Here is a 13,218-nt window from a genome sequence, read left to right as displayed (position 1 = left end):
CTCACTCACCTTTTGGTTGCAAATTAGCTGTTGTCATAAATGTAAAAGAAATAATAGTGCTGCACCCTGTTGGTAATCCTTGTAACTTAAATGCTATTGAACATCATAGAACAGAACCAACTTGTTTAATTGAAACAGCTGTTAAGATTCATTAATTCCATTTCTCATAAGGTTAACATGGGAAACTCCAGAGCCACTGGGGCGGAGCCCTTTTAAGAATTTCGAAACGGGAAATAGTTTACGTCCGATTCGCATACCTACAGAATTTACACACCAAATTTCATAACGATCGGTGAAGTCGTTCCGGAGGAGTTTGCAGACAAACACTGTGACACGAGAATTTTATATATAGAAGATATATACAAACATCCTCTTTTATACTTATAGATATATATGTGTCCGTCAGCACGATAACTCGAGCAAAAATGATCCGATTTTGATGAAATTTGGTACAAACGTGTAAACATACGTTTATTCGAACGAGTTCGCGATCCAGCATGATCGGACCATGGGAACGGGGTTTACGGGGGGTTTTATGGGGTAAAAATCGGTTTTTCCCATTTTTGACCCAAAAAACATAAAATTTAGCAATTTCTTTCCAAACCATTTTGTAGAGCTTAAAAAAAAAATAATTTAGTACATTGAAGCGTTATTATGCGCCTAATGGTTACGGAGAAAATTCCAAAAAATGTTAAATTTAAAATTCCCATGTTATTCTTATGGAGAATAAGTAAACTGTTGTAGTTTGCTTGTTTGTGAACATATTTTGATCAAATTTGGAAAATGTTTTTATTTCTTACTAACTATTTACATTTTACAAAAAAAAAACAGTTTTACCCTCCCTGATGCAGCAAACCTAAGTACTTGTTAAACTAATTCTATTTAAATCAAGAATAAATGTTATATTTTTAAGTAGACATTTTAGTGTAAATCCAATCAGTCAAATGGAAATTCGCTTAGTCTGCAGGTTTGCTGCGGCGGGGGTATTATTACTTTGAATTTGCCTGTAGATGAACTGATCGTTTGTTCTCTATTTGCTTAGTCAGCTGTTTGTACTATTGCATTGTTGTCATATCCTACTATGCTCAACTCATGTGGAATGTTGTTTCGTTGACTTTGTATTCTGCTTGTATATCTCTCGTTCTGTTGTAATTATGAAGCCTGTTTTGACTTGTGTATTATTTCCACCGTGAGTTGGTTGATACTATTGAAAACAAACTTTTATGGATACATTTTCTTTTAGGGGCCTCATTATTTTATCAGCTTAAGACAGTTTTGATTTGTCTTTCTATCCGGTATACGTAGAGTGCGTTTTGGTATTCACTGATTGCTTATCATTATTTTACCAACTATTATAACTACAAAGGAATCGTTATTTGTAAACGGATGCTGTTCCTCTAGTAAACATTATTAAACATTATATTTAACGACTTAGCGATCTACGAAAATATAGGAAACATACATGCACACTTGACGCTACCGTAAACAAATACTGTATTAATTAATGTTTTAATACAAACGAAGAATGTGTTATGGCTAATAGCTGAGTTAGTGTTTAGTTTTCCCCCATTAGTTCAATAACAGACAAACCTAAAGTAAAGTTTTGTTGCAGTTCTATTACCAATTTAAGTGACCGGGGAGCGTTTAGTCTAGTGGTAGAGCGTGGGACTTCGGTCCCTGAGGTCCCGGATTCAAATCCCGCTTAGTTAGGTTAGCTTAGTTTAGTACAGTTTGTGTAGAGCAGTGGTCTTAGTTTGGAGGTAATAATATATTCGGGATGTATGGTATACTGCCAATCGTTGAATGACATAATCATATACAATATTTAGATTAAAACACCTATTAGAAATTGATTTACTCAATGGAGGTTGAACGTGTAAAGAAGTTGGATCCGCGTGTGTCTGTAGCAGAAGTTCTCCGGAACTGCGATGGCGTAGTAATTAATAACACACGTATTTATAGTCGGTCAACTGCCGTGCGTTCATTCACAACGTTACTGGCCAGCCGTCAGATGGACCAAGACCAAAGTTTCTTCCTTCCTGTCCTTGTGAACTTTATGGACCGTCAGAAATGAAAACAGTTTAATTCTTTAACTTACAAATCATTTTATAAACCCTCACAAACGCCATTAAGGAATCCATGTAAAACTTCATGATGAACACGACCTTTTAAGAAAATATTCTTCAACCTATTAAACACATACTCGAATGAAAGACCTGGAGAAATTTTTAGCTAGATTGTTTATTTGACGACAAACTTTCTCCTATGTGGACGAACCTTAATTTCACAATGTAAGACTAAATTACTTACGTAATGCTGACGATGGTGTTTTAACACCGAAACATGTCCTGAATAGACATATTTCATTGAGCTGTGACGGGAATTACGTAAGTAATTTACAGGGGCTACACACATAGATTTAAACTTAATTTCACCATTCACTTTTTTTACTGATGTAGACATCCCATCTATATGGAACAGCTGTCACCAAATCCTGTTAAAAAATAACGTACCTAGGTAAGCCATCCGCAGAAAATTACATTTGTCCCTTATATTTGTTGCTGATATAGTTTATGGGCTATTAAAATTGCTATAGCTTCTATAGCAATAAGTTCTATTTGTTTAATTTGGTCAACGATTTAGTTAATTCTAGAGATATCCGTAATTTAAATCAGCGCAATCAGATGGCTCACTTTAACTACGACCATTTTGATCAAACAAATTGGCGACAACTCTAACATGAAGATGGAATCTAGTTGGATCAATAGTTAAAGTTTTTTTTTCGAACAAGTTTAATAAATTCTATCAAGGAGCATGCTACTATTGCTTTATTTTGTTTTTTATACTATGTTAGTTGGTACTTAGAGAAAACTTTGCAACTAGCTAAATTGACCGTATTTATTTGATTCCAAACGTTGAAAAAAAATTAACATAGAATGTATGTTACTTGGAAAGTGTATTTTTTATGTTTATGGTAAAATGTAGTATACTATGTACCAAATACTGTAGACATTTACTAGTACATACTCAACATACTGTATGTAGTATTTCTTCCTTATAAAGGACAGGGTGACCCCAGTAACAGATTGACTCGTTAACCAAATTACGTGATCAGTGATTCCTCTATCAGACTGATTGACCTGGGGAATGGAGGAATGTCATCAGCAAAAATCTTTCATTGCTGATTGTTTGTGTCAACTGGAATAAACAGGTGTTTTAGCAGTTTCAGTAGTGTACTGATGAGGTGAATTCGACGAAATTATCATATTTTAGACCGATGCATTCATATAAAACCTCACGTTGTGTTTTAATGCGTATCTAAGAGTTTGATCTGGTTTCAAACATTCCCTATTGTTTTTTAATAAATAATTTCTTCAGAATTTAGAAGAATAAAATTTAAGAATTGCGTTAAATTTCAGTGATTGTTTTTTTATCAACAAATCAAAACTATTTAAATTAAGTGAATTGTATAACACACCTATCTTCATATGATTAACACACAGACTAGAAGCGCTAACCCCGCTTCCTTTACCGCGGTCGAAAACTCGACCAAAAATATGTATTTTGCAAACTTTTCTAATTTCACCCCACGCTTTAAATAAACATGTGATTGGAATTTCCTCCATTTGTTTTGATTTTCTGTTTATATTTCGTTGGAATCTCGTCACCAACATTGGAACCCACAAGGCCCATGTTAGTTTGTTTAAATGTTAAATTCAATGATTCTTTAATATTTCAATTTATAAAGGAACTCTACACATACAAACAAATATCTTTCTAACAGTATGTGTAGATTCTCCCTACAATGCACACGAGCTAAGAAAAAAGTTTTTCAAGAAACATTCTTGTATAAATATATAGATTACAGCTGAAATATCAAAACTTTTATACGTTTTCTTCTATTACGGACTGGAATGGGCTATAAAATTTATTAAAACAAAGAATATGTGTAGTCACGAACTATTTTTTACCATGGATAATGCCATTATTGTAATTTAGGTACTATAGTTTAATGCCTAATTGCATACTCGTACTATATGATGGTTACAGGAGAGATATTAGTTATAATTAAAATGAGGACGGTAATGAGAGTATTTAAACCAAAATATGAAGGAAGAGGAAAGTGTAGAAAGGAGTGATATGACTATTGCTATGTTACTGACTAAGAACAGCTGTTTTTAATCCATGACCATGTATTACCCCAATGATCAAGAACAGCTGTTTTTTCAGTAAACCGTCAAAAATTAACTGACTTCTGTTCTTAGTACTTACAATTTAAGTTTACATATTTGTTTTCCGCAGGTGATGGGGAAGATCCTAACAGGACGGGAGTGAGGTTCGCTAAGGACACGCAACGTTCCAACCTTCTAGCAACAGGTTGGTGTGGGCCGAGCTTTGCTCTGAGAAGGGAAATAATATTGTATTGTGGGTTATCTTTAACCGTGCTTCGCAACTTTATGTCGTATATCTTAGGAATAAGCTTTGTTTGACTCTCAAGCTATACAGGGAATAGCGTCAACAATATAGTTATGATGTTTGCATCACTTAAAACCATACAGTAAACTTTTTATTTTAATTTCGTGCACTTATTTTTTGGTTTTTGGGGTTTATATTCTAAACTAGTTTTAACCTTAGAGCGTTGCTATAATTATAAAAATATTACCATTGAATGACACCCTAAACTAACACAAATTATTAAAAAAAAGTAGCTATTAAAACAATTATAAATTGCAGCTCATAATACACATCATTATTTAAATAAACAATAAAGCCACAAATAAGATTTTCTCCTTGCAAAGATTGACTGCTTCAATTTCACCAGGTGTTATTGGTAGATTGTTAAGGTTAAGGGTGGGCATGAGGCTATGTTTATTTAAGCTTTGATATTTTATCGAATCGAACACAAACATAAGTTGACCTTTCAGCCTCCGAAAATTGTGTAGTCTTTAAATAATATTTTCTACCAGGGTTATAGGCTACCTGGTGGTTTTCAATAATAAGCTATATAGATTTTCATTTAAGTAAATGCAACCATTCACCGTATTGGGTATGGATAAAAAAAAAAACTGATTTAAGTTGAATACTACGTTCCAAACGCTTGCAGAAAGAAAACAAACTGATGCAATGTATCACATAAAATACATACTTTTTTAGAAACAAAACATTATTAATGTTTTTAATTTAGTGACTAATGCAAAATGACTTCACTAATTTATTTAAATTAGGAAAAACTACAATCCTAAATACATAAAAAATGTATAGAAACAAATTTATAACAAACAACGCATTTATTAATAAAATATTTAAATTCAGTTCAGTTTTATTTTTTCAAGGGTGTAAAGCAAGCAGAGATAAGTACTAGGCAGAGTTAAGTAGGTATACAGACTGTAACCATTTATGTCAACTACACGGTTGCTGATATTTATACCTTATTAGCATACGCCAGTCTCCAAACACTGCTAATGTTTGAGTGGGGAGAGTTATAATTCTGATTCTAAAGCTTCGTTTATTTTAATACTTCTATTCGGCCATTCAGGGGAATGTTGAGTGGGTATGGATACAAAGCTAAAAGTGTCATTATAATTTATACAGTTAGCTATTGTTAAATGTAAGTAAATATATCGTAATCGTATTGCCGACTTTGAGCAAATAGATTTCATCCTATTGTACGTAGGGGCCTACTGTTTGAAGACTGTGACGTGGATGCCTAGTCGTAACACTGAAATCGACAAAATAGCACTTAGGTTCTTAGAATATGTTACCTTTTGTGTTTAGCTTTTCAAGTACCTGGGGGCCGAGTTATGGTCATGGCTCGGTATAGTTTATTTCCATTGAACCCCTATACCGAGGAGTAATCTTCAGTGTAATTTTTGCTCAATAGTAACAACTGATGTTTTTCCCTTTGCACTGTATTTATAATTTTCTAGTATACTGTAGATGGCTTGTTATAACACATGTTGGGAGTATTTTTCTTACATTATGATTACTTGGCAACCCATAAGGCCAATGCTAAGGAATTTTTACTTTAAATTATTTTTTTTACGTAATTAGATTTTTGTTTGCAGTTTTAACTACCGTAAAGACGTTTTTAGGCCAGACATACAATATTTACAACATTTTGAAACAAATCGTCGAAGCCATTTTAGGCATCTTTGTGCAAGCATTCTAGTGAAAATTGCTCATATAAGAGTATGGGGTGGGATATAAGTTTGAATAGGGCTATTATCATCGTACAAATAAATCGTTAGATATTTTCGTAATGGTTTTATTTAATTATTTAGTCCGTCCATGGATTTCAATGCCTGATTATGAAATTATAAAATATACACCCTATTTTGCACTTTTATGAAGTATAAAGTTACTTATAGTACTCTTAATTTTATTCGCACGTTAATATTTTTTTTAGAAAAAGTAAAAACATCATAAACAAATTATTTTCATTCAAAACAAGTCATGATTTCCTACTCAACAAGGCATTATTTTATGAATACAGATATAGTTTTATGTTCACTATTATGTAATTTTTTTGAAAGTACAATGGTATTATAAGCACTTAATGCATCTCATTATTCACAAAAGTTCGTTATGTTAGTCACAATAAAGTATCACTTACTGACCAACATAATGCAATTTTGTACACCAAAATTGTGTAATTTTATAAACAAAAAAGTAATTTCATTAACATTAAGGTGTAATTTCATGAACAATAAGGTGACACATCACAACAAGGTGTTATTCGATCATAGGCTTCACAATTTCGCCGTGTTTTGGCGGGAGAGGTGCGCGATGCGCGGGAAACATCGAAAATCGATGTAGCTGAGCGGCGCGGCGGTAGTGTCACTGAAATATGGTCTCTGGGTCCCACATCTGCGAAATAATTATCAGATTCTCATCTTATCGTCTACTATGTCTTATCGTTGACTTTGGATACGACAACACTCTCGTTGTTGTAAAACTTAAAGATGTTTTTAATATGTTTACTACAATGTTTTCACTTTTACTAGAGTGTCTCTTAACAATTGTTGCCTTTTAGTGGGATTTTTAAAGGAAAATAAGATTCAAAGTTTAATAATTTTATTTGGCTGTTTGAGGTTGGTAGAATTATAATAAATGGCATACATTAAAACACACTCTAAGTACAGGACAACGACATATCTTAAGATCGTGCGCAGCTGATCCATTAGGGTGATAAATACTTAAAAGAGTACCCGCTCCCTACTGTGTGGTTAATATAAACTGATTTAAACGTTACTGTTATCAGGTACGACGCACATCTAAACCCCACTGCATTCAGAAAACACAGTCAATGAGACATCTTTCTACATCAGCTGAGCATAGTAGCGCATGCATCAACGCAAACAGCTGATTAGGCATTTGGAAGACAACAATCGAACAAACAGTGTTTCCTTCAGACCTCAAATATTGAACCATCAACTAAAAAAGTAACTCTATGGGCATACTAAAAATGATATAACTAAAATACAGGAACGATCGATAAACAAAAACTCCGAGTACATTATTTGTAATCCTACCTTAACAATATTTCTTAACATTTGAAAAATACTAAAAACCATGCTATTGTTTTGATTTACAACGGATTTGTCTTATTATATACTTCCTTACATATTACAGTTATTTAGAATGATAATCCCGTAAAATAAAAATATAATGGTAGACTCGGCTTCTTCAAATACAACTTCCTATTTATTGGTACCTTACCATTTCATTGAAAAGTAAAGTAAAGTATAAGAAAAAGGCAGCGTCCAATTTCAGCAAGCTACAAAGTTGCAAATGTTAGATTTGAAGGGATCACAGCCGATAAATATAGCCTAATAAAGTTATTTGACACTCGCAATAAACATCTTACTCTGATACTACTTAGGCTACCATATTGGGAAACAATGAGTATCTACGTGGAATTAACGTTCTGTAAATCTATAAAGCGCAATGTTATAGTTTATACAAAATATACTCCTGTATTACCTAGCTGCAAGTATAGTTTTTTTTTTCTCTTAATGGCCATTTTGTTTGTCGTTTGTCAGTTTTATCATTAAAGTTTGGAATAATTTTTTAATACGTGTCCTTCAAACCAAAGCTAAAAAAAACACACCTTAAAAACCATACTTAATTACGTTGCGACCTATTTAAATATGTTTTGCAAAGGATATTCATTACTTACCTGAGTAATTCAAAATTAAAATTTAAACCGATTAAATTATGAAAGGTTTTGCTGACTGCACCTATAATACTTTTGGCAAGGCTTTTGGGTTTAGTTTTATCTTTTGATCAATTTCCCATCCAGGTCCGTTAATTAAATTGTTCCGAAGAAATGTGTTTAGCGGAAAAAGAGCGGCGAAATGCTAAATACAAAGGCAGAAGAAACGCCCACAGGGTGGTTAACAGATCTGAAATGCAAATGTAATTTACTGAGCCGCACTTGGATTACTGTGGAACATCGTCTTAAATGTTTTGACAAAGGAAACCTAAGACAAACATAGTCCTTTATTCAGTGCTTTTAAAGTGATGGAAGAACTAATTTTGCTGGTTGAGAATTTTCGATGGCATGGATCTGAAAGATTATGTAGTTTCTTTGGCGTATTGGTAATTTATGCCACAAAATATATTACGTAGGTTTTAGGTTTTGGTGAAGTTGATGATTCAACATATAAAAAGTTACCTGAGTGACCTTCCAGTTTCCTTTCTCCCCCTATACATAGTACATGGAGAAAGTATTGGTTTCGTCAAAATTTTCGAGTTTGAGTTTTGAGTGGATATATCCGTTTTGGGTCACTTTCCCCCCCTATACATAGTATATGGAGAAAGTATTGTTTTCGTCAAAATTTTCGAGTTTGAGTTTTGAGTGGGTATATCCGTTTTGGGTAACTTTTCCCCCCTATACATAGTATATGGAGAAAGTAATGGTTTCGTCAAAGTTTTCGAGTTATCGAGTTCGGGTTTTGAGTGGATATATCCGTTTTGGGCCCCCTGAACCCAAAAAAAGTGGTTTTCGAAGTGATGGCTGTGTGTGTGTGGATGTGTACAGAGCTACAGACTACACCTGTGGTCGTTGATTTTGATGAAATTTGGTACGTAGGTACTAATTTATCTCCGATTTTGAAAATAATTTAGTATGTTATAGTCCTTTAAGTTCTGAACAAAATTATACAAATTTTATTTTCGTAAAAAATAAGGTTCCAACGTTATTGTAACTTATGTTATTTTCCCATAAAAACGCCATAAAATAACAAAAAATCTGATTTTAGGAAAAAGCCGGTTTTGATTCAAATTAATGTATATGGTCCTTATAATTCTAACAAAATAGTGCAATCTCCCATTTCTGAAATAATTACGGTTCAAATTGTATTGCAACTTTTGACATTTCCCCTATAAAATATAATAGTTACTCCCGCTTACCCATGATAAAGGTTGTTTACAAGCTAATGGGAGAAAGTATGTGTCAGATTGCTGATACGGTCTATTTTAGATATTTATTATACCAGCTTATTTGTTAAAACATTTAGATTATATTGGTATGGTCGTGTAGAAATAAAAATAAAGTTATTTTCTAAAACATCTCCTCGCAGCGGCTCTCAGAGGGATTATCAAATATCAACGTTGATTTCTTATCGATGATTGCAATTACACCTCATTGGGTAATCAATATAAATTCAAAGCTATTTAAAAATGACACTTCTTATCAAAAACCTCTTGTTATCGAGGTTTCATTGTAGCATTTAGTAATCGCTTGACTCCAATCTACACTTAGTCTAGTTATAGTTGAGAGTGAATCCCTTTCTCTACACAGTATACAAAGGGATGGTTGTGAGGGTGATTATAGGGGGGGGGGTAATGTAGGGGGGGGGGAGATGGATGTACTGCCCACCGGAAGTGGGTGAGGTCCGACATGGGCCCATTACCCATTATGGTCCTCAACTAATTCCATTCTCAACTACCCGGCGCTATTCCCATAAAGTTAGATTGCGAGTTTTAGGAGTAGAATTATAATCAGCACATAGGAAAATAATCTGTCGACTTTTGAACATGATTAGTTTTTCAATCCTCATATTAGATATTACTTTATTTATTCGTGTAATCTAGGTTAGAATTCTCTTGAGTATGAGTCCTTATTAAACTCAGCTTTTCGATATGGTAAACGAAATTTAAACAATGCTTCACAATGTTATTTTGCATTATTAACAGTTTCACCATTAAACCCCAAAATAAATGATCAGTAATAATAATCACAAAACTAGCCATGGTTAGAAAAATGCAAACATCTGAAAAAATGTTAAATTAATAGCATTGTGCTAATATTAAATACTAAATTAGTCTTCAACGATATTTGGGCTTTGCTGGATCATTTTTCCATTGACAGTTTTATGGTCGTTATTTTAAATTTTCTATTGTTGGAACTTGAGTAGTCAAACCCCCAAAGTCAAAGTCTTATAACTAGCAAAATATATATTTTATGATTTTTTTTATTTTGCTCTTAGCATAAAATATGAATCTCACTAAAATCGAGCTATTACACCCTTCACCATTTATACTTCGCTAAAAATACCTACATTCGTATGGTCGCCATTTCATACGAAAGTATTAAAGTATTAAAAGTTAACTAGATGTTTTAAGCTTCAGTTTGAAATCACTTACTTTTTTACATGCACTCGTGAAAGTTTATTTATAACTTCTCACTGTATTTTATTTTTAAAAACCCCTAAGTTTTTCTTGTATAATCTATAATATGTTGTATGTAAATGTTGTAATGAGTGACGTGTTTTTATCGTCCAGATAGATAATTTATTTACCCTGCGTTTGGACCGTGTAGGACACACAGTCTAACACGACTTGTTTGTTTATAACCAGTCCAACGCTTTAAACTTGTGTTGTTTGTGGCGTCATTTGGATTTATGTGTTTCTGTTTCATCGGCTCGGTTTATTCTCACGAAAATCAAAAGCAGAAATATCAACAAAATCAAGGTTTGTGACTAAATCTGGATCCTGAGAGACAACCTATTAAAATGTATCATGAATTATCTTTTTACCTTCATAAATAGTGTTTATTTATTTTTTAAGGGGAATTAAGACATCTTTTAAGGTTATTTACTTATAGAGGCCACTACAATTCAATTTCATAGTTATTTTTATGTAGAGCCATAGATAAGTAAATAGACGTGAAGACACAATATTTGGTGTATATTGTTGAACATGAATGAAGGGTGAGTGTAGAGTGAAATGAGATGACCTTTGTAGTTTTGTTACTGACTGAGCCAACCTGTTTCTTAAGCAGGGCCATTTGTAAAAAGTCAAATGGTCATATTACATTATATTGGCTGTTAAAATAAATTGTTATTGACAGCTAAACGTGTCTGTTTTTAGAAAGCGAAATTGGATTTTGAACGATAAACAATATTTGATGTTCGATATACTCTTACGAATAAATATTTAAGTACGGACACCTTAGACGACAAAAGAAAAGAATTGTTAACCAATGATAAAAGTTAGTTGATAGAACATCTGGTGAAACTATAAATCAAACAGTGGTGGATACCTTCCAAATTTTAGTTATTAAAACGCAATTCCCTTCTAGTTTACTGTGAGCGATGTTTATGAAGTTCCTGTGTGAGCTCGGTTTAATGTTTACATCGTTTTTGGCCAAAAAACATAAATGGTAAGCACTCTGGAGTTCTATTTTCTGTCTTCGTGTCCTACGATTTGCGTTTAGTAAATAAGTAATGCTTAAAGCGGTCATATTTTGGCCAAGATAACCGGAAACATCTGTTTGAAGTAAGATTGGGGGCTTTTCATGTAGAACTAACTAAAAGTCGAAAGCATACACAAATTTTTTTTTTAATTTCCCCACATTTTACTTGTACAATTGGAAACGCTTAGTTTTGGATCCTCAATAAAGCTCAGTAGTATTATTAGTAACAAAAAAGTTGTTTTTACCCATTTGTTAATAAATGCAAAACACGATGGTTGGCTATATGGCACAGTTCACACCAGAATTTGAAAAAAAAAAACCTAAACCTAAATAAACTTGTATGAGATGCCCTCACATTTTTTAGTTTCATCCTTTTTGCATACAGGACAGCTTTTGCATGCAGTGACTAGATTACAATGTTTTTTGTCACTAACTCAATGATATAATCCTTGTTTCTTGTATTCCAGAGGCCATGACTGGACCAGGTCGTCGCGGAGGGTCGCTGCGGGACAGAGAACGACAGTATTCCGTAGACAAGGAGCGGCCCCAGAGGAGATTCTCAGCGCACATCGTGGCTCGCAGAGAGTCGACCTACGGAGGCATCGACGCCGCCATCAGACGTCCCTCCCTAGCAGCCGTGGCGGAACGAGGATCCTGGGGGAATCGGTGGGAATTCCTCCTCTCCTGCGTGGGACTCAGCGTAGGCATCGGGAACGTCTGGAGATTCCCCTACTTGGCCTACCAAAATGGCGGTGGTGAGTAGTAGGTTTAACCACTTTATATTAAGCCTAAAGATGTGTGATAACGAAAACACGACAAGGTGCTCCTGGTGTGAACCTAGCTCAATGACTGATCAGCCTAAATACTGGTAAGGAAAAACGGATCACCTTGACGTTGGATTACTTTGTCACTGGTGTATTTTGGTTCAAGTTGACAGCGTCAAAGTGATCCGTTTAGCTCATTAGTGTCCCAAATATGGCCGCAAAATCAAACGTCGTGTGTGCTGTTGCATGAAATTTAATAAGTTTTGTGATTTGATCTACAGATTAGGCTAATAATTTGAGAGAGATTTTAACTAAAGCAACAATTATTAACATAGTTTTTTTTTTAGAAAACAAATGGTTAGTAAGCAACGGAGTAACGTCTGTTTTTATTATAAAAATATAAAAGAGCTGTCTACTGACACTTTATGTTCCACTATTTATCTTACTTAATTTTGCATATCTTACTTAGAAGCCCACTCAAAATATATTCTAGCTAATAAAACTCATGACTTTGTTTTAGGACTCTAATTATAATTTTAAACACGACTGAACCAAATTTAGGCGTCTTTGGCTGCTAAGAGACACACTGAGTTCACCAGACCAATGTTATATTGTACCTCGGCACGCGCCACTCAACTGATGAACAATAACTTGTTCTTCCCTTATTTATATCCTCGGTAACTTCATTCAACTTGAGCAGGGCTTCTATTCAATTTACGTTTCATTTTGCAGTATGAATATTCAATTATTTGT

At 33.7% G+C, this 13,218-nt stretch overlaps 1 protein-coding gene across 1 annotated transcript in view; it reads left to right on the top strand.

Moving 5' to 3' along the window:
• The window catches only part of LOC128994956 (sodium-dependent proline transporter-like), a 63,223-nt gene that overhangs the window by 26,507 nt on the left and 23,498 nt on the right, over positions 1–13,218 (top strand). Inside the window, exons 2-3 of the mRNA XM_054419809.1 lie at positions 4,303–4,377; positions 12,169–12,456. Of these exons, the coding sequence (XP_054275784.1) occupies positions 4,303–4,377; positions 12,169–12,456 (363 nt within the window). The remainder of the gene's footprint in view (positions 1–4,302; positions 4,378–12,168; positions 12,457–13,218) is intronic.

Source organism: Macrosteles quadrilineatus, unplaced genomic scaffold (genome assembly GCF_028750875.1).
Source record: "Macrosteles quadrilineatus isolate MER2022 unplaced genomic scaffold, UCM_ALF_1.0 Scaffold_5__1_contigs__length_97177068, whole genome shotgun sequence".
Classification (NCBI taxonomy): Eukaryota; Metazoa; Arthropoda; class Insecta; order Hemiptera; family Cicadellidae; genus Macrosteles; species Macrosteles quadrilineatus.
This window is presented reverse-complemented; position numbering and strand designations above follow the sequence as displayed.